General features: G+C 36.3%; 1 protein-coding gene across 1 annotated transcript; it reads left to right on the top strand.

The window, feature by feature from the left end:
* Nucleotides 1–7,235: 7,235 nt before the first annotated feature.
* On the top strand, nucleotides 7,236–19,529 carry LOC136268317 (xanthine dehydrogenase/oxidase-like). The gene is made up of 31 exons (XM_066063618.1): nucleotides 7,236–7,682; nucleotides 7,967–8,033; nucleotides 8,088–8,145; nucleotides 9,295–9,391; nucleotides 9,441–9,549; nucleotides 10,721–10,847; nucleotides 10,894–11,012; nucleotides 11,063–11,143; nucleotides 11,191–11,329; nucleotides 11,382–11,626; nucleotides 11,677–11,773; nucleotides 11,829–11,938; nucleotides 11,987–12,177; nucleotides 12,232–12,463; nucleotides 13,127–13,432; nucleotides 13,504–13,623; nucleotides 13,675–13,794; nucleotides 13,856–13,954; nucleotides 14,007–14,070; nucleotides 14,121–14,190; nucleotides 14,240–14,327; nucleotides 14,375–14,461; nucleotides 14,512–14,703; nucleotides 14,758–14,903; nucleotides 14,952–15,033; nucleotides 17,005–17,304; nucleotides 17,561–17,613; nucleotides 18,463–18,643; nucleotides 18,690–18,896; nucleotides 19,140–19,307; nucleotides 19,364–19,529. Exons 1-31 carry the CDS (start codon nucleotides 7,663–7,665, stop codon nucleotides 19,421–19,423), a joined length of 4,035 nt encoding a protein of 1,344 aa, XP_065919690.1. The 5' UTR covers nucleotides 7,236–7,662; the 3' UTR covers nucleotides 19,424–19,529.
* Nucleotides 19,530–21,766: the final 2,237 nt, after the last annotated feature.

The raw sequence follows: 21,766 nt of genomic DNA, 5'->3' as shown, positions 1-21,766 counted from the left end.
TTAGATTACGTTCACTAGGTTTCAGTCCAGCAGGAATGATTAAACGTCCTAAGTACTTCACTTCATCACAAACAACACTTACATTTTGTAGGGTTTAGCTTCAAACCAGCTGTTCTCAGACGTCCAAACACAATTCTCAAATGACTAACATGTTCTTCTAATGTGGCTGAGTACACAATAACATCATCCAAGTACACTGATACAGACTGTAATCCTGACAACACCCTCTGCATTAACTGTTGAAACACTGCTGGTGCATTCATTACACCAAAGGGCATCACTCTAAATTCAAACAAATCCTGGTGGGTAGTAAATGCAGTTTTCTCTTGGCTGTTGGCATGTACCTTGATCTGCCAGTACCCTGACGCAAGGTCTAAAGTAGTATAGTACTTAGACTTCCCAAGCTGATCTATTAATTCTAGGTAATGTGGTTTAGTCACAGAGTTAAGGACTCTATAGTCAACAAAAGTGGAGCGTTCCGCCCCTTTTCTTGACACGTACAACTGGACTTGACCATGGGCTGCTGGATAGCCTAATCACACCAGTCCCCTGCATCCTCTCTAGCTGTTCTGCTACCTCCTGGTGAGCAGCATATGGTATTCTCCTTGCAGCTTGTTTCCTAGGTAGTTCATCTCCTGTATCTATCTCATATCACCTCTCGTATTCTTCTAAACTAAAAACATCATGGTAATCTGATAAAAGCTCTTCCAAAGGTAAGTAGTGTCCCTCTGACAACTGCTCTTTTGTACTCCTCAACAGGTTGTTTAGCTGCTGCCGTCTCCACTTCATACGTTCACTACTCACTGGTGCTGAGACACAAAACACATTTAGTTCATCTGGCAGCTGTTGCCTCTCTTCACCATTATACTGATAATCCATTAGCTGTAGATATATAGGTAGCACTATCGAGTTAGTACAGGCTCTTGTTGTGTACAGTGAACTACTTCTGCTTCACTAACATGACCCAACTCCATGCTTTTATTAAGTTGACAACTTGAACTACTGTTGTTCACTATAGCTGTAGCATCCTTCTTTACTTCTAATAAGCTTTCTCATCAACTTGTAGGGCTTGGTCCAATGACTTTGTTAGCTCCAATAGAACTGTGCCCTTAACCTGGCTAACTTGCACTGGAACTGTGACTAAGTTATTGGCAGGTAAGCAAACAGACTTAATAAGACTTACTCTTAATTGTTGTGACAATTCCCCTGCTCTGAGGGACCACTTCCCCGGTAGCTTCACTGGGTTTCTCTGTTGCACTCTTCTTACTGGCTACTGCTGTAACAGCAGGCTGGTTCACTCTCTCCATCTGTAAGGTAAGCCCACCAGCAACTCGCTGTGCCAATTCTTCAGTCCTTGGCTGTTCCACTGGTACAGTTCTCTTGCTTATCACAGGTGTGGTATCACCTTCACAATCACTGTTACTAGTAGGTCTGGGTAATGACATCTCTGCACAGACTGAACACTAGGGTGATAGGACACTATGCCCAGTTGACAACACACCGATTCAGACAAAAGCAATTGATCTGGGGCTACCAGTTTAACATACACAGTTGTACAAATTACTTTTTTATGTGTAGATCCATTTGTCCATCCAAATTGATTGGCTTTTGATCATAAGTACAAGCTTTCAGGTCTGCAGGTTTAAGGCTGCTATCCTCCAATTTTGCTGTTTCCACTATGTGATAAAATAAATCACCTCTGATAATAGTGATGTCTGATCCGGTGTCTATTAGACCAGTTACTGGAACTCCTACTTTTACTTCTACACAGCTTGACTGCTTCTGCTTGGGAGTGTAGTATCTGGTACGTATCATCTTGTTTCCTTTAGCCTCTGGTGTAGTTTTCTGTAATTGACTTTCTGTCTTGTTCTTATGACAATCATGTGCTAGATGGTGTGGGCTGTCACAAACATAACATCATAATGATTTCTGTTTTTAAGATTTAGATTTGCTCCAACTACTTCCAGAAGATTTCTGAGAACCACTAGAATTATTTTGAAATGATCTCCTAGTTTCAAACATTATTTTGTCTGTTTTCAGATATTGTTACTTCTTCTTTAATTCAGCAAGCCTCCACTCCTCCTTCTTAGCTGCATTACAAAGCTCTTGGTAGTTTTGTGACCAGATACTGAAGGTGATTCCATTAGAGAATATGACAGGCCCTCATGTAACTGTCGATAAAGCAACATATCTGTGGTTTCAGGTGATAAATTTTCTCTACCAAATGCTGTCTGATAAATATGTTCCAACTGTCTAAGAAAGTCAGATACTGTTTCAGATGATTTCTGGTTGGCGTGGCGAAAGTCTAATGCAGTCAAGGTCTGATTCCCAGGATCTAACCTCTCTCTTAAAGCTTTAACAGTAGAATGGTGAGTTGTCTTATCCTGCAATGCTCGCCCCTTAGGTATCCAGCAAACTGCATTAGCAGCTCATCTTGTGTCCACCCATTCCAAGTGGCTGCTCTCTCAACCAATCATCAAAAGTAACTCGGCTGTCCTCACCAGTAAACTCATGAATTGGGGGTGCCTTACCATGGTGACATTGTGACTGGTTGTCACCTGATGGAGCAGTCAGTGCACAGTTCCAGTTGTTGCTATATACTCCAGCAGAACTGACAGACCTGCTGGTAAGGAAGGGACCAGATGAAATAGTGCTCACACTTGTTACCTGCTCTCCAAGCTGTGGCTGAACATTAGAACTCACCCTTGAATTGCCAGGTACATCTACCTGGTTTGACATTCCATGATGACGTTCTCTACTAAGTTGAATTGATAGTAGAACTCTTGGTAGTGTTGACTGTGTATAGATGGTTGTTGTAGCTGTGCCATGTATTCCTGACTGGAATGATGGTGTTGTTGTTACTGGTTGTCCCACAGTGCCTGCACTCCACACTGGTAGGGTTGTGATCATTAGTATCTTGTCCAAAGGGACCTAAAGGATTCACACTTACCACATGCTCTATATATACAGTTTCAGTACAACTAGACTGACTTACAGTCTGATGTATGTGTCCCTGCATGCAATCTCTCCAGCTTTAATGTAGCCAATTCTATCTCTGTTCTCTGTAGTCTAGAAGTTGGATCTCTTTCTCTTTCTCAAACATCTCACTATCACGAGCCAGCAGCTGTTGGCAGTTATCATGCCGAAGTTGAACAATTTTGTCCTGTCCTCTCTTGACCTCCTCTCTGAGACCTTGTTGTTCTGAAGATGACAGCTGCTGTTTTCTCTAAGTTTGCTACTTTTACCCTCTCCAATTCTAATTCTCTTTCCACCTCCAGTAGCTTACCACTGTGGTCTGACAATTGGAGTCTCAAACTTGTCACTTCCTCCTGGGCTTCAAATAACTGTGTCCAGATATTCACCAATTTCCAAACATGCTCCAAACAGTTTTCTTCAAAACAAAAATTTTCTGCAAGTGAGTTATGCAGTTCATTAGATACCTCAATACTTGCAATACTTTGTGGCTAATGCTATTGAATGGACAACATACTTACCAAATCAAAACTCTATCAATATAATTCCTACCAATTAAACAATATTATATTTATAAAAAATGCACATTTTTTTGAAATATAGTATACCCAGAAGCATTTTTTTGTTTTCAAGAAACTGAGACTTCAGGTAGTTATTCTTGCACTGAGATAATTATGGTTGGCTACTTAGTCATGAGATGCATGAGCCAGCTGTCAAAAAATGGATGAACTTCTATAGAAAGCATTTGCCAACATGTTATTTCCTAGTATCGTTTTATGCCACAAACTCAGTATATATGACCTAATTATTAGCCACCTTACAAGCCTCTCAGGCTGGCCACTATGTTTACGTGGTCATTTTATTGCTGTACTTAACAAAGGTAATTACATATCTACTGTGAGTAAAAATTTTGGTTAGCATTCCAGATCAATCCAGAGACAAAGACTGGACGATATTACGACTACTTCACATCTATATTTGGACTCAAATAAATACAGAAGCATTCTCAGTACGTGACCTGATTTCAGTAAGTATGTTTTTACCTTAGTCTCTACCATGAGTCCAAATAGAGATCTCTGTGAGTTTAACATTCTGCATGGCTTGTTTGACTCTTGTTTCTTTATTTTGTTTCAGCAATCTCTATTCCCATGTTTTAATCATTTTTACACTGGTATTACCGACATTATAACATATGGGGTGCCATTTGTACCAAAATTGTACAAAAATGCCTTATTTATAAACTATAACCATACTTTATAAATCAATGCACTACTTTATAAATCATGAACATATACTTTATAAATCATATGCATGATTTATAAACCATATACCTGATTTATAAACCATATACCTGATTTATAAATCATTGACATACTTTATAAACTATAACATTGATTTATATAAATTATACATGTGATTTGTAAACTATAACACTTATTTGTAAAGTATAAACACTGATTTATAAATTATAATATTAATTTATATATCAATGTACTACTTTATAAGTCATGTGTATAGTTTATAAATCATGTGTATAGTTTATAAATCATGTGTATAGTTTATAAATCATACACATGATTTATAAATCAATCAACATACTTTATGAATCATACATGCATAATTTATAAATCATCATTATGATTTATAAATTGCACATGTCAGATTAATAAATCATAAGTATATTTTACAAACCATCATCACGAGTGACTTAGTTTGGTTATTGTTGTATTTTATAAATCATTGTCGTGCTTTATAAATTTAACACATACCTTACAAATCACATGTACAATTTACTTTTGTAAACTAATACTATGATATATAAATCAATAGTGTAATTTAATAGCCATATGTTGTTGTTTAGTATCGATAGTTAGAATTCATATCAATATTGCTTAGATGTGCATCAAATGGAAAGCATTTGTGGCATGTGATCCAGCACAGGATTCAGCAAACTTAGTACAAGCTTTGGCAGCTGTTGTGAACACTTGCACTAATGAGAGCAACCCAGCAAAGTGGAGTATCACCATTACCAATGCCCCTGTCATCGTCATGGGTAACTCACCTGCCAGTAATTCCACTAATTATGCCACTCTTGCTGGCTACTCTTACATGGTGTAGGATTTGGGCTCAAGCCAATCAGTGACAACAGTGGCATAGTTGGTGGGACCACTGGCAGGGGCATCCGGCAGTAATGGTGATATACTCCACTTTGCCGGGTTGCTCTCATTAGTGCAAGTGCTCACAACAGCTGCCAAAGCTTGTACTAAGTGTGTTGAATCCTGTGCTGGATCACATGCCACAAATGCTTTCCATTTGATGCACATCTAAGCAATATTGATATGAATTCTAACTATCGATACTAAACAACAACATATGGCTACTAAATTACACTATTGATTTATATATCATAGTATTAGTTTACAAAAGTAAATTGTACATGTGATTTGTAAAGTATGTGTTAAATTTATAAAGCACGACAATGATTTATAAAATACAACAATAACCAAACTAAGTCACTCGTGATGATGGTTTGTAAAATATACTTATGATTTATTAATCTGACATGTGCAATTTATAAATCATAATGATGATTTATAAATTATGCATGTATGGTTCATAAAGTATGTTATTGATTTATAAATCATGTGTATGATTTATAAACTATACACATGATTTATAAACTATACACATGACTTATAAACTATACACATGACTTATAAAGTAGTACATTGATATATAAAAATCAGTGTTTATACTTTACAAATAAGTGTTATAGTTTACAAATCACATGTATAATTTATATAAATCAATGTTATAGTTTATAAAGTATGTCAATGATTTATAAATCAGGTATATGGTTTATAAATCAGGTATATGGTTTATAAATCATGCATATGATTTATAAAGTATATGTTCATGATTTATAAAGTAGTGCATTGATTTATAAAGTATGGTTATAGTTTATAAATAAGGCATTTTTGTACAATTTTGGTACAAACGGCATGCACCCCATAATAACAAGCACCTTAATCTGTATGGTGATATAGTCTCATTATTTGGAGAGCTCATGCAGGTGTTAAATGACAGAAGGATGCTTACATAAGGACGTGTTAGGAATTTCCTAGCTCTTATGGCTTTCTGAAATTAAGGTAGTTATAATACCTTTCCAATGTTAGTAAGTTAAGAATTTGTACAGTGAGTTAGCTATAACATATGTAATGTACAGAATTCATAAGCGAGTTTAAACATGCATAAAACTGCATATAATGTTAACTCTTAATTAGATCTTTAAAGTTTTGTAATTTTGTACAGTTTCTGGTAGCTACAATTTAAGGTAAAACAATTATTTAAACAATTATGACTCTTGTAAATGGTTACTTGAATCTAGCTATTTGAGTGACCTTTGGTAGGTAAATTATATTCCTGATGAGAGAGTTCCTTGTTTCAATTTCAACACAATTTTGTACATCACTGTCACGTCAGTCTCTGATTGTCCCTTCTAACTTTAAGTGTTGTCCAGTTCATGCTATTTAACACTGAATCATCAGACACAATCTTGTTGTACTTCTAGTTTATTAATGTATAGGCTAGGGTGACCAAACTACACAGGCATACTCTAATATAGTCTCACGGCGCCCGACCCTAAAAGTGGGTTTGGTGAAACTGTGTACAAAAAGTTTGGCGCTGCCGGAATGTTGGAAGCTCCAATCAGATCGCTCCATTTCAAATTGATTATGTAATGCGTACATTTCAAAAGATTCGCGGCTTACGGTTAATTACATCCGGTAACTCTGCCGCTTAAACTCATTGAGAAAACAGTCATACAATTCTGAGTAGCGCTATTAGTTTGGTGATGCTGTAAGCGGATCTGGTTGAATGGGTGTTGTGACGTAAACAGTGCACTTACGTAACAGTCATCCAATAAACATTCCAGAGCTCAAACTTTTTGTACACAGTTTCACCAGACCCACTTTTTAGGGTCGGGCGCCGCGAGACTAACTCTAATATCAATGGGTCACAGCTATTCAACTAAAACTATAACTCAGTGCTATGTTGAGCCCAGTACCAATGTATGCATATAATTAATATTTGTGTCATAGTCCACAAAGTGAGTTAATTTAGGTACATTTATGTTTTTAGAAGTGGTTACCGGTTTAGCAATGGAGAAATCACGTGAGGCAATGATGATGATGTAATCACGTTGTTTTAAACTTGCTGACGTCAGACGAAAATCTTATTGTTATACGTAATCCAACGCAGTTGAAAGGTTACTCGAACGTTATTGATCCGGTCTGCCGTCGAAAGAATTGTTATTGGTGAAACATCCGAGTGGCGCTATCTATCGCAGATTATTCAGCAGTGATTCGAGTAAGCATTATACTGTAGCTACCTAACTACGAGTGCTTACCCTCCAACCACGCCTCGGACTTACCTTCGGACTAAACATGTGTCAACATGATTAAGTAGACCTCAAGTGGACGTGTTAATCGAAAATCTCTTAACACTCAGTCACTGTCAACACCCTGATTATCACCTCATTCCTCCTGATTATCACCTCATTCCGGTGTTTAATATGATTTCCAGTCCGGTAAAGTTGACATCTAGATTATCAGGCGAGCTCAAGGACGAGGTTTAGTCACTGATCGTCTAGCGTCAAAAGATATCCAGTGGTGAAACATCAGCGGACACATGGTCGAAGTGAAGCTTGAGTGCGTAAGGCTGTATGAAGCCAATTAACTACCTTGTGTTTTGACAATCTTTGCAAGTGCCTCAAGCTCCTTTGATATGACCTTTTACCAGTTAGTCGGTGGAGAGCATTTAAACAAAAAATACAGAGCCTGTAAGAGTGTAAAATATAGAGGAGCAAAACAGAAGAGAAAAACATTATCTTATTTTAATACTCCTATCACTCTGCTATCTTATTTTACTCCTATCACTCCGCATGAATTTTAAAGCTGTCAAGTGCTAGTATACTGCCTTTTATGTATTGCAGGGCATGCGTAATGGAAGACGTTGGAGGTGCAGTTGGTGATGTCACTTTCTTTGTTAATGGCAAAAAGGTAGATTATAAGGGTAGCAATTATATATTTTAAGTGTATATTGAATTGACACAGATTACGTTGAGCTGTCCTAACCCAGAAATGACTTTGTTGTATTTTCTCAGAAATCATTGTAAGTGGTTAGTTAATTTCAGCCAGAGGGGTAGGTAATGAACCAAAATTGCCTACAAAATTTCTAAGATAGAAATATGAGTGCCCATATTAATTTTTATCTTTCAAGAACATTTCCAATTCATCTTTCCCCATAAAATTTAGTACTTCCAAAATTAGTAAATGCATAAAATTCAGTAATTTCATTGGATTTCCATAAATTTTTGTAAACTCCTGTTACATCCATGAGATCATCAACTTTAATCTTTTAAGTGTACAAAATTTCAGGCAACATTAACAATTTAGAAGTGACATACGAAATTTCAGGTTGTTACCTACCCCTCTTTTCAGCATCAGAAATGATGTATCACATAGTAACTGAAAAGCATGTGTTAATTTTTACAAATTGACCAGTTGTTGACACTTCAAGATTGTGTATAGGAAGCCAGAATAGTGAGAAAACCTAATTGGACAACATTGACTTGAAGTGGTGGTCATAATGGTTGGGTTTATGATTGAAAATGACATGGTAGATAATCTTTATACCACCAACAGAGCAACCATCAGTTGATTATGTGCCAACAATAAACCCATTATGTAATATCAAGAGTATATAATGTGGGACATTATATACTCTCGGTAATATACACAGTGGTGCATATTACCACTGTAAAGTTGTATGAGCTCATGGCACACACAACAAAATATATTATTTTTGAAAAAAATTCTACTGTATTAGATATGAACTAACACTATTTTCACATGGACACTCAAAAGTGAGTTCAACCAGGGTTGAGTAACCCACTTTTAACCCAGGTTCAACCCACTTTCTGTTCACAAACAATCGTCAGATGATGGTATTCATTGAGTGGTAATTGTCTTCTAAGCACTTTATGTATTCACCAAAAACTGCAACTCACTTTTACTTTGCAGACCTGAGTTCAACCCCTACTGCTTTCATACTACTTTATAGGGTTGAACTCGCATATGATATTTTATGACTTCGAGGTTCAGCCAGGGTTAAAAAGCTCATATGAACACGTTAACCCGGGTTAAAGTGACCATATGAAAAGGTATAACTGGAGAATGTATGTTTACATAGTATGATGCCTATGTATCCTGTACAGTGTGAATTGTGTGAGATTATGTTTGCGTGTGCCTTTGGACACAGTGGGACTCAAAGGAACAAAACTTGGTTGTGCTGAAGGAGGATGTGGTGCCTGTACTGTAATGGTCTCTAACTACAATCATAAAACAAAAACTGTCAAGTAAACATCACAAGAGATAAATCAGATGTTATGTTGTTGTTATTAATAGTCACTTCTCAGTTAATGCATGTTTGGCTCCACTATGCTCAGTTGATCACATGGCTGTTACTACAGTGGAAGGAATTGGGAGTACCAGAACTAAAATACATCCTGTACAGGTATATAACTGTTATACTGTGTAATGATCCTCTGATACACTGTTCACAGCCATTTCTTGGCCACCACCTTTGATTTTACAACATTTTTTATTCAGGCTATTGAAGGCCGCACTAAGAAGAAATGTAGGTAAAAATAAACCCCAAAGGCAGCCCATAGAGTACAAAAGAAATGAAATCCATACAAAACAGACCACACTGAGAAAAAATGTTATGATTATTGAAAACAGAGCTTATAATTATATTGTTTTGCTTGACTTTTTAGTACTCTAATAGAGCGCACATTTATTTTGAGGAATTCTAATAGAACTCACATAGAGTTTTCTAGAATTTTTATTGGTAGATCTATGAGTAAATTTTAGCTAGAATTTTCAGCCATGATAGCTCAGTGGTTAAAGGTTTGAGTGTTCAGTATGGAGGTCTCTGGTTCAAATGCTGGTGAGTTTTTTGACATTTTTATGCATATTTTTCACCCCACGGTGACTGTTTTATTAGAGTATCTTGACCCCACAATTTACAATTGCTTGGTTTTTGCTTTTTAACTCTGTAGCTGTTACTTCTTTGTTTTTTCTAACCATCAAAAGGCACTGCTACAATGGCTAGCCTATGTACACATCATATTTCAAAATTTTCCATAAGCGGTTCACCTTGTAACCATAACAGAAGTTTGAACTTTTTTCACATAAATATACGTTCATAGCACCATGGATGTTAATCAGATTCATTGTGAACTTAGTGCATGAATTCACCTTTATATGCTCTTTATCTGTACCAGTATTTGAATTACGTGTTTGTGTTTTATAACAAGTTTTTGCAAAGTGTACAAAATAAAATCTAGGGCTCCCTAGACCCCTTAAGAAGAGAAGAAAAATGAGGAAGAAATCAAAATTTTGGCTGCTCATATCTCACAAATGGCTGGGGTGAATTTAATCATGTTGCTGTGTGGCCTACCCTACCTGGGGGACAGCTATAATGCAAAAATGGTGTGCTTTGATTTCCTTTGAAGAAGGGACCATGGAGCTATGCAGGCATGAAAATTGCATTTTCTTTCTTCCTGTCAATATACACACGTGGTGTGACGTGCTGGCTTTCTTGGCCATACAACACACTACCATGTGTGTATAACTGTTATACTGTATAAGATCCTCATATTTTCTGATACACTGTTTATTAGGAACGAATTGCAAAGGCTCATGGATCACAGTGTGGATTTTGTACACCAGGAATTGTAATGTCCATGTATACCTTACTGAGGAATGATGTTATGCCAACTGAAAAAGAAATGGAAAGAGCTTTTGAGGGTTTGTTAGTGAGTTAAAAAGAGGTCACTATATCATTTCCCCTTAGGTAACTTGTGCAGGTGTACTGGCTATCGACCTATACTGGATGGGTTTAGAACATTCTGTTGTAAAGGTGATGGTGGAAATTGTGCTTGTAGCAAAGATGATAACACTGGAGTTATAGAGGTACACGACATGCAATAGAATCATATGCATAAGAACTTATTGTACTTAAGGGACCTTATGCACTGTTTGACCCAACTGAATTTCAACCACTGGACCCAACACAAGAGCCAATATTTCCACCAGAATTAATGGTAACTAGTAAGTTTAATTCACAACTATTTCAGTTTAGTTTGTGTAGATCTCAACCTCACCTCCACCTCTACACATCAAAACAGATCGGGTTCAGTGGTTTCGTCCAAGCACTTTACAACGACTACTTTCAATTAAAGCACAATATTTAGAAAAAGTTAGAATTGTAGCAGGAAATTCAGAAATTGGTAAATTTATAAAAGCCAAATATACTAATGAAATTTTGTTTTGCATGGATAGGTGTTGAGGTGAAATTTAAGAGTGCTCATTTTCCTGTATTGGTCTCACCTGCTCACATACCAGAGATGAATGTATTGGAGGAAACTGATGATGGTTTACTGATTGGAGCTGCTTGTACCCTTAGTGAAACTGAAGTGAAGATGAAGGAAATTTGTAATCGGTTACCTCACCACAAGACAAGAACACTTGTAGCTATTCTGGAAATGTTGAGGTTGTTTGCTGGTCCACAGATCAGAAATGTTGCTGTAAGTGAAGTGTAATGAAGTTGATGGTTGATGATCAGTTGTGTATGTAGGTTATAGGGGGTAACATTGCCACAGCCAGTCCCATATCTGATTTAAATCCTATTCTAGTAGCTGCTGGAGCTGTTTTGAATATCACATCCAAAAATGGTTAGCTATTGTACATGTTTAATTGTTCTCATACTTTGTATGTACACATGTATAGCTCCACATTACTCACGAAAGATAGACGAAAGCTTTTTTGTGTCTTATCGCAAGACAGTTCTTAAACATGAGGAAGTATTGGTGTCACTAGTAATACCCTGGACACAAGAGGTATACATCACTTAACACACTATAACATTATCATGTGATGTGTTACAGCATGAGTTTGTGTATGGTTACAAGCAGTCACTTCGTCGTGATGATGACATTGCCATAGTTAATGCTGGAATGAGAGTAGTAGTTAGTGAAGAAGATAGAAAATGGAAAGTGAAGGAAATGAGTTTGGTTTATGGTGGAATGGCACCAGTTACAAAAGTTGCTAGTAAGACTCAATCCAAACTGATTGGGAGGTAACACAACCATACACTTAGTGTTACATGTTTTATCTTAACTTTTTGTCATAGAGAATGGAATGATTGTTTATGTGATGATGCTTGTTCCAGTTTAGTTGAAGAAATGAAAATTCCTTTAGATGCTCCAGGAGGGAGACCAGAATTCCGATGTGCCCTAACTGCTTCTTTTTTCCTGAAATTTTATTTGACAGTGAAAAATGATATCAGTAGTATCCCTCATGAGCTACTGTCAGCTACTAAACCTTTTCGTAAAGAACCAACCAAGGCTTCTCAAGGTTTCCAGGTACTTGCAGTGGCATAGGGAGGGCACTTTTAAGAAACCCACTTTTGAAATTTAGAATTCTAAGTTTTCAGCATGAACCTAATGCACTAATTTGTATAGCAGCACAAAAGTGAGTGACAGCATGTAGTATAGCACAACTTCCGTGGAAGAGGGGACATGTTGCTAAAAAGATTGAGATACTCTAATAGAGCAGTCAAGTATACTCTAATAGAGCATCCATATACATATCCATGTATTTTAACAGATTTGTTAACATGAAAAGAAAGTTTATTGTTGTGAATAATGTACAGTGTTGAACTTTAGAGTTTTTCATCAAGGAAGGAATGTTTCTAGATAAGATATAGTAGCATTATAAATTTACATTATGTATACTGAGTATGAGCTTATACTTCTAGCCTAAATTTTTTAGTCATAGACCTACTGTATTTACTTGTATCATTAAATGAGTATACTAGACGCATTATTGATGCACTTAATTGTAGTTAGCACATTAGTATATGAAATATAGCAATCTGCTGAGTTTTAAATCAATTTATAATACTCAACCCCCCCCCACACACACATGCCTGCTGGTTGCTGTTAGAAACCCCATTCCCCTATCCCTTAAAAATCCAGGCTATGCCTTGTACTTGAATAATTATATTGCCCTTTGTCATTTCATAGGATGTTGCTGGTAGTCAACCAAGTGATGATGTTGTAGGAAGACCATTGATGCACTTGTCAGCCTTACAACAAGCTACAGGAGAAGCCATTTATGTTGATGACATGCCAAGTTACAAGGATGAGCTTCATGCTGCCATTGTAGTTAGCTCACGTCCCCATGCTGAAATAATTGATATTGATATCAGTGAAGCTGCTGAAGTTGAAGGATTTGTTGACTTCATTTGTGCTAAAGATATTCCAGAAGGAGGTAGTAACATGACTGGAGCAGTGGGTGTTGCAGATGAAGAAGTGTTTGCAGACAATAAGGTAGTGCTTGTAATAAATCTGCATATATACATTACCAGTGTACTTGTGATGGATACTTATCAATTGTTTAGGTGACATGTATAGGACAACTGATTGGTTTAGCAGTTGCTAAAACTCATCCATTAGCACAACGTGCGGCAAAACTGGTCAAAGTAACATACAAAGATCTACCAGCTATCATCACCATAGAGGTAGATAGTGCATAAGTTTAAAATGTAACTTAATAACTGTGTGATAATTAGGATGCTATTGTTGCTGAGTCATATTATAAACCGATCAAGTCTCTCAGTAGTGGTGATATAGAGGCAGCATTTACTGCTGTTGATCATGTTTTGTCAGGAGAAGTTAGAGTTGGTGGACAAGTAAGCAATACAAGATCTGGCAATGTATAATGTATATTAAATTGCATTACTGATTTTGTAGGAACATTTTTACTTGGAAACTCAAGCAGCATTGGTAGTTCCTAAAGAAGAAGGAGAAATTGAAATGTTTGTGTCCACTCAAAATGCTAACAAAACTCAAGTAATGTTAGTTAGTCTTACCAGATTGTCACTATCCTTCTACACATATATAGTTATTAGCTGCTGCTGCATTAGGTGTTCCAGCTCATAAGGTGTCAACTCGTGTCAAAAGACTTGGTATGTAGCTCGATAACTATTTTCTTAATCACTTCAACTTTTTTCTACAGGAGGTGGATTTGGTGGTAAAGAGACACGAAGTTGTATGTTCTCTACTTCAGTAGCCATAGCTGCTAACAAGTAAGACAATCACTTGTATGTTCTATTAGAATTATTGTATATCATACAGACTGAAGGTACCAGTACGTATAATGTTGGATCGTTATGAAGACATGATGACTACTGGAACACGTCATCCTTTCCTTGGTAGATACAAGGTGCGTATAATGACACTTTTATTGTCTAGTATGTTATTGTACTCCAGGTTGGTTTTGCAAGAGATGGAAGACTATTAGCACTTGATTTAAAATTGTATTCTAATGCTGGAAATTCAGTTGATTTGTCTCATCCTGTGAGTCAAAAAGATGAGCTGTAATCATGTACTTTATGGCTGCAGTGTAGGTTTTGGATAAAGCTATTATGCACTGTGAAAATGCCTATCACATTCCTAATTTGACTGTTGTTGGTTATGCGTGCAAGACTAACCTTCCATCAAACACAGCTTTTCGTTCATTTGGCAGACCACAGGCTATGTACATAATGGAGTGTGTTATCAGTAATGTGGCTGATGTGTGTAAACTACCTGTACACAAGGTAGAAATTACACATTAACAGTGTCTGTATGTACTACTGACATTACCTGGATAGGTGCGTGAACTAAACCTGTATCATGATGGTGATAGAATTCCAGCAAATCAAGTTATTGTTGATTTGCATCTTCGACGATGCTGGAGTGAGTTGATGGCCAAGATTAAGTATGATGAACGTACTGCAGCTATTGAGGAATTTAACAAGTAAGTAAATATTAGTATACAGTGATCGTCAATGGTTTCTTTTTACAGGAACAATCAGTGGAATAAACGAGGAATTGCAGTAGTTCCCACACTTTTTGGAACTGGATTCTATCCAAAATTTATGTGTCAGGTTAGATTACATTGTAGTTAATGCATGAGAAAATCTAAATCAATAGAGGATGTGCACTAACTTTACAACCAAAAACAGTCTAATAAAAACGTGATGTTTTTTACGTCACAACAGTGAACAAATGTATTGTAGATATGCGTAGAAAGTGTGAATCGCAAAATGTAGACCAGTTATGAGAGTTTATCCAGCGAGATAGATTCCTTTATGTGTATAACACAGAGTAACTGGAAGGAGGAGCCCCATCCGTAGTTCATGTGGCGAGTTATAGTCTGAGCCGCATTTGCTACCCATACTTTTGTATGGAATTCACGATAGTCATTCACTGTAAAAGAATTTTTTGGGCGTGCCGCTAATCTTATTATATTGATCATTTTTTGTTCAGATACAAGTAATAGTATGTGCATATCCTCTTTCATAATCTTACAGTACGGTAGTACTGTGTAGTAGGAATCATGATGGTTGCACAATCAACTTGACTATTGTACAACTGAAAATTTTGAAGAAAGGAAAATTTGACAAATCCACACTTCACCAGTGTTGACGATATTATTAAATGTTGACAGAAATCATGGATCTAAACATGTACTTTTACAGGTACTTATGGATATTTGACAAATTAAAAGTGGACGAATTTACTTTGTCAATATTCACAAACTTTTTCTTTCATCTGTCATACAGTTTGAAGACTACAGGCTTGATTTCATGTCACTTTGGCCCAAGACATGCCTTTTTTGTCAATTGCAGCAGCTATATGCATAATTTTTTTTCATTTCAGTAGGGATCATAGAAATAAAATGAGGTAAGTTGTCTATAGCTAGTGCACATTTAATTCGTACTTTAGTCACATACAGCCTGTCAATAGTATAGGAATTAAAGTGTAGGCGACCTCCAATAGGCCTTTTCATTCATTTATAGCAGTGGGATGCTGTGGTTAGATTGTGATGAGATAATTGTGGCCAGATTTTCAAAAAAGGGTCTTCCATCCAATTTACCAACATTGATAATCCATAACTTCAGATAGAAAAAAGTTATTGACTTGAACTTTGGTCAGCTGTGAGCAAATATAGCTTGATGAATGGATTCAGGTTTGTATGTAACTAAGTTATGGTCTTCCAAGTTAGTAGAACTGGATGTGTGCCCTTTTTTTGTAAATTCGGTCATAATTGGCCTATGATGTGGATTCCGGAATGCAATGTTGCTTTCAATGACTAATATATACATTACATTGATACTGGCAATGTTTATGCCAGTGAAGCTGCTGTATATATCACTGACCATTTAGTATGAATAGGTAAGTGTTGATGAGTGGTGGATTGTTCCTTGCAGTGCTAATTCACAAGTAATTAGTGAGATTATCAGTTTAGGCTGTCTCAACTTTGTTGCCATGTTAGGTGAATGCTAAGTATTCCATTAGAGTGTATCAATCTTCACACCCCACTCTAAGAAGGATGATTTTGGTGAGATGTCATTCTGTTAGTCTCCTTGGCAGACCATAGTAGGGCATCAGCCTCTAGCCCCTTCCACCCCATTTCTGTTGCTTATGATACCGTTTAGTGGTTTATTCTGTAGGAGTTAGATGAAACTGGAGCATTATGCAATTAAAAGTCAATAAAATTGTTATTGTTTATGAATTCATGCCGAATTGGTAAATTATCTAGTGTAATTGTGTCTGATATAATTTCAGGCAATCTGGCTGCACATTTGCATTAGTAGCAATTATTTTAAGGTGTGTGAAAAGAACAACAAAAATAAATTTAAAATACAACAAAAGTATGCAAAATTTTGGGAGTGGCTTTGTTCAATTTTGTGTGTGAACTGCTCTACCCAGCAGACAACATCACACAATATTCAAATAAGGAAACACAAAGCTACTTATGCATGAAAATTGTGTTTGTTGTGTGCTGACTTTCTTGGCTACATGACACTACCTTGTGTCTTACTTGTATATGTCATGTGATCATTCTAATGTAGGGAGGAGCTCTAGTACATGTGTATACTGATGGTTCAGTGTTATTGGCACATGGAGGAGTGGAAATGGGACAAGGACTACACACCAAGATGGTACAAGTGTGTGCCAGAGCCCTGGGTGTACCCCACAGTAAAGTACACATTAGTGAAATGGCCACCAACACTGTGGCCAATGCAAGTCCAACAGCAGCATCAGCTTCAGCTGACCTATTTGGCATGGCTGTGAAGAAAGCTAGTGAGAAAATTAAAGAAAGGCTGGCTCCTTATATGGAAGCCAATTTGAAAGGGACATGGGAAGAATGGGTATGTTCATACTGTATAGCCTAAATATTTCAAGGGGGAATATTTTCACTGATTTCAGGGTTTTGTGGGTTATCAGCAAAAATTTTATCTTTGAGATATTTAGACCTCCATATAGTCTAATACATTTTGGGAGTGTTTGCAAATCCACGAAAATTTCATTTGTAGCAACATTGCTCAACTTCGAAATATTTGCCCCTCGAAATATTTAGGCTATACAGTATATCGCATGTAATTGTATTTATATAACAATATGTAGGTGACTGCTGCATACTTAGATATGACAAATTTGTCAGCACAAGATTTCTTCAAGTAAGTGTATGTATTCACAATTACAGTGTTTAGACAGGTGAGTGTGTTCAGATTATACTGTAGCTGTACATGGTTTAATTCATATGCACTAATATCATCAATGCTTTGTGTTGAATGGACAACACACTCACCAAATCAAAATCTATCAATATAATTCTTGCCAATTAAACAGTATTATTTATTATAACAAAGTACACTGATAAAAATGCACATTGTTTTGGAATACTAAAAAAAAACCTGAAACATCAGGCTCCCCACCCAGATCAGGAATGGAATGGGACACATTGTAAAGTTTTAGCTCAGCGAAGCAATGGTTTCTCTCATGATGGTAACATCAATTTAGTGTAATAGAACATAGAACTTTAATTTGAGCAAAAAACTTGATACACTTTATGTAATAAAGCAGTCAGGCAATAATAGTAACTACTCTAATAGAACAGTCACTTAAGCTACAGAGCAAACTCCTTTTCAAAATTCCTGTATACACCCCCGATACTCTAATAAAGCAGTTATTCTTACACTGAGATATAATTAAAGTGTTTGGATTGTTGAGATTTCCTTAACTAAGGATCAACAAGTTGTGTGGGCATGAGATGCATGAGCCAGCTGTCAAGTATTTTACAAAATAGTGAACTTCTATAGAAAGCAGTTGCCAACATGTTATTTCCTAGTATTGCTTATGTCACAAACTGAAACTAGTCAGTGTATTTGACTGAATTAATAGCCACCTTCCACAAACCTCATTGTACTATAGGTCACCACAGTTACGAGGTTATATTGAGAGCTGTCCTTAACAAAGCTGATTATATATATATATATATATCTACTGTGAGTAAAAATTTTGGTTAGCATTCCAGATATTGATTACAATCCGGAGACAAAGACTGGAAGATATTTTGACTACTTCACATCTGGTGTGGCTTGTAGTGAGGTGGAAGTGGACATGTTAACCGGAGGTTATCACATCATCTCTACTGATATCATAATGGATGTAGGGGATAGTCTCAATCCTGCTATTGATATTGGACAGGTATACTAGTGCAGGTATATCATATACTCATGGCTGGTTTACACAGGTTGAAGGAGCATTTGCTCAAGGAGTTGGATTATTTACGATGGAGGAACTAATTTTCTTAGAAGAAACCTCTAGAACTCCTCGTGGACAGCCGTTCACTAACGGACCTGGAAATTATAAGATACCTTGTTTTTCTGATGTCCCATTGGAATTCAATGTGTCCCTTCTGAAAGGATCTCCTAACAGTAGAGCTATTTATTCTTCTAGAGTAAGCTAATGTTGAAACTGATGCATTCACGTAAATTGATTGCTCTTCACAATTTTTAAAACCAAAATTAATTTTATGAAGTCTACAATGATTTTTCAACATTGTAATAAATGATTAATACATACTATGCGTGACCCAGAAAAATGTCAATGCTTTTAAATCTTGTATGGTGTTTAGTGGCAGTAAGCTTTATTTCTTAAATGCTTATAGCTCATTGCATTACGATGTATGTAAACATCTTAGGCTGTTGGTGAGCCACCATTGTTCTTGGGAGCATCTGTTGCCTTTGCCATTAGAGATGCAATAGCAACTGTTCGTAGACAAGCTGGAGTCACAGAGTGTTTCACACTAGATAGTCCAGTAACTTGTGAACGGATCAGAATGGCTTGTCCTGATCACATCACCAAACAGGTATACACATAGGACAATAGTAAACATAATATACATAATGTTATTGTTGTTTTAAGGTATTCAATCAGTGGGGAGCAAATTCTGGTACTGCTAAGAGATGGAACATTTTGGTGTGAACATACACGTTGTGTTGAATACTTGTAACCTTTTTAAATACTATAGAGTGTGAAATAATATTTATTTTATTTATCCATTTTATTATTAAATTATGTTGTGTTTAAACATGCAACCTTGTGAGTATATAATACTACCCTATCCTACACACTATGGTTTGTATGTTGCTAAAGTAACAGGGCTATATATACACATGATACTTGTTGCCAACTGTCCAATGCAGATCATGTGAATTGAGGGATTCATGCTTATCATCACTACCATTATGTATATATATAAAAACCTGAGGTAGAGCCATATATTGCAGCTACTCAGAGGCAGCTCCAGGGGATTTCTGAGGTTTCCTAGTTGTGTACATGGTACATAGCTAGATATTATGCTGCAAAGCAGTAGCTAATTATTTGATCCTATAATGTAAACATCAATGTTGCATAGATTCCTTTTAAGCTCTTTATGCTCATAAGTAATTATTTTTCTGAGTTGGAATGATCGAATATTGGCTGATTGTTCTATTAGAGCATGTTGAACTTTTATTCAAGAACTGCAGATTTGATACCTTTTTCAAACCTGCTGGAATAAATTCTGTTCCTAACATTGTTATTTTTCACCATGGCCCTACCAATTAAGTGCAATGCATTTCATAATAGCCAAAACTAGATGTGGGTGGTGGACAGGAAACAAGGGATTGATTTATGTTGCCGCAGCTTTAAAGAATTTTGGTGAAAATTGTTACCAGATTCAAATTCTTGAGGATGCATGCCTCCAGACCCCTTAAGTATGCGTGCAACAGGAAGTCTGGAAACCTGTGTACCAAAATTCCTGGAGAGCTAGACATCTGCAGTTTACCTCGAAAGCTGTTAGTATTACAAAAACGTCTTACTATATAACATATACACTAGACTAGTGGAAAACGTCTGTAAATAACAGTGGTCAAATCATTTACACATTCAACATATACTAGTATAAGATCATGCAGGCACTGATCAATATACAAAACATGCATATGGTTAATTTTTTAAAAGTTTTGTAGGTGTACATGTTGAGCTGAGCCCTGAGAAAACCGCTAAAAATAAAAAGTGAATTTTTCTCAAGAGAAATAGCATTTCAGTCAATTAGATGAACAGTGGTGACAATTGAGGTGTCCAAAGCAGACATGTGCAGTGTTAATGCAAGTTTAGGAAAAGTTTGAAATAGACTATGCACTTTTGTGGCTTCCACACAGGACATGTATATACGGGGGGAGTCTTTGCTTGGCCATAAAAATTAATAATGTATTGGATATTTGGATGAAACATTTTTAGTGGGTCAAACTGTAATACAAATGGGCAAAATTTCAAGAACTTGTTCACTTCCATCTATAAGTTATTCAATGTTTTTGAAGATGCTCACTGCATACATACTAATGTGTTCCCTAGACAATTATTAGTTTAAGCGTAGCCAGAAGAATTATCAGTAGAAGTTTAACTTTTCATCATGACATAATTCAAAATGTTGGGCATAAAAATGTGGAAAAGTGCACTCAAGCAATCATTACGATTTCAGTGTACTAATTTCATGTGAAAATGATATGAAAAGGCTACCAAGGATTGTGTAGTCACAATTCATAACAGTTTCATTACTGTATGTCTCAACAACAGCGCAGTTATATAGTAATGATAATGATATTTCACAATTTTAAGAGTTTTCAGTACAAATTTATTAGTTTTTTAATTACTACCACAGTCCTGCCAAATTATATATGTGAAAAGGTAGTGAAATGAGAATTCACAACACCTAATACACTTAGTAGTTTAGAACCCAGTAGTGTAGTGTAGTATAAATACACCTCCACCATTTTCTAAGTCAGTTAGAGATCAGATCTAAAAAGCTCAGCTTTGCCTCAGATTTTTAAAACCATGAAAATCCTCGTGATTGGTCTCTAACTACAAAATTAGTGAAATTGCAGTACAATAATTTAAAACGATAAGACGCAAACATACTAGTGTGAAATCAAAACAATATTTTGTATACATAAACCACTGCTTAGGATGTTAACTTGTATAGTTGTATCTGCTGCTTGTTCGCTACATTTTTCAACCTAATCAAAGCTGACATTGGGTATTTTTAATAGCCTGAGCTGGTTTGATTATTTGGTGCACCTAAAAATGAAAAACATTTGCATGAACTAGTTGGGCAAAATCACCAAAGCTTCACTTGTGGTAGTTAAGCTTCCTCTATAAAAAATATATGTAAACAATTTATTTACTGTACACATATATAGCTAGTTTGGAACTTTTTGTTGGACTGAGCAGCAAGCATGCAATCAAATCCATTGACACATTGCTAATATTACTCTATGCAGCTGC

Source organism: Dysidea avara, chromosome 10 (genome assembly GCF_963678975.1).
Source record: "Dysidea avara chromosome 10, odDysAvar1.4, whole genome shotgun sequence".
In the NCBI taxonomy this organism is placed as follows: domain Eukaryota; kingdom Metazoa; phylum Porifera; class Demospongiae; order Dictyoceratida; family Dysideidae; genus Dysidea; species Dysidea avara.
Note: the sequence above shows the minus strand (reverse complement) of the source record. Positions and strands in the feature narration are given on the sequence as shown.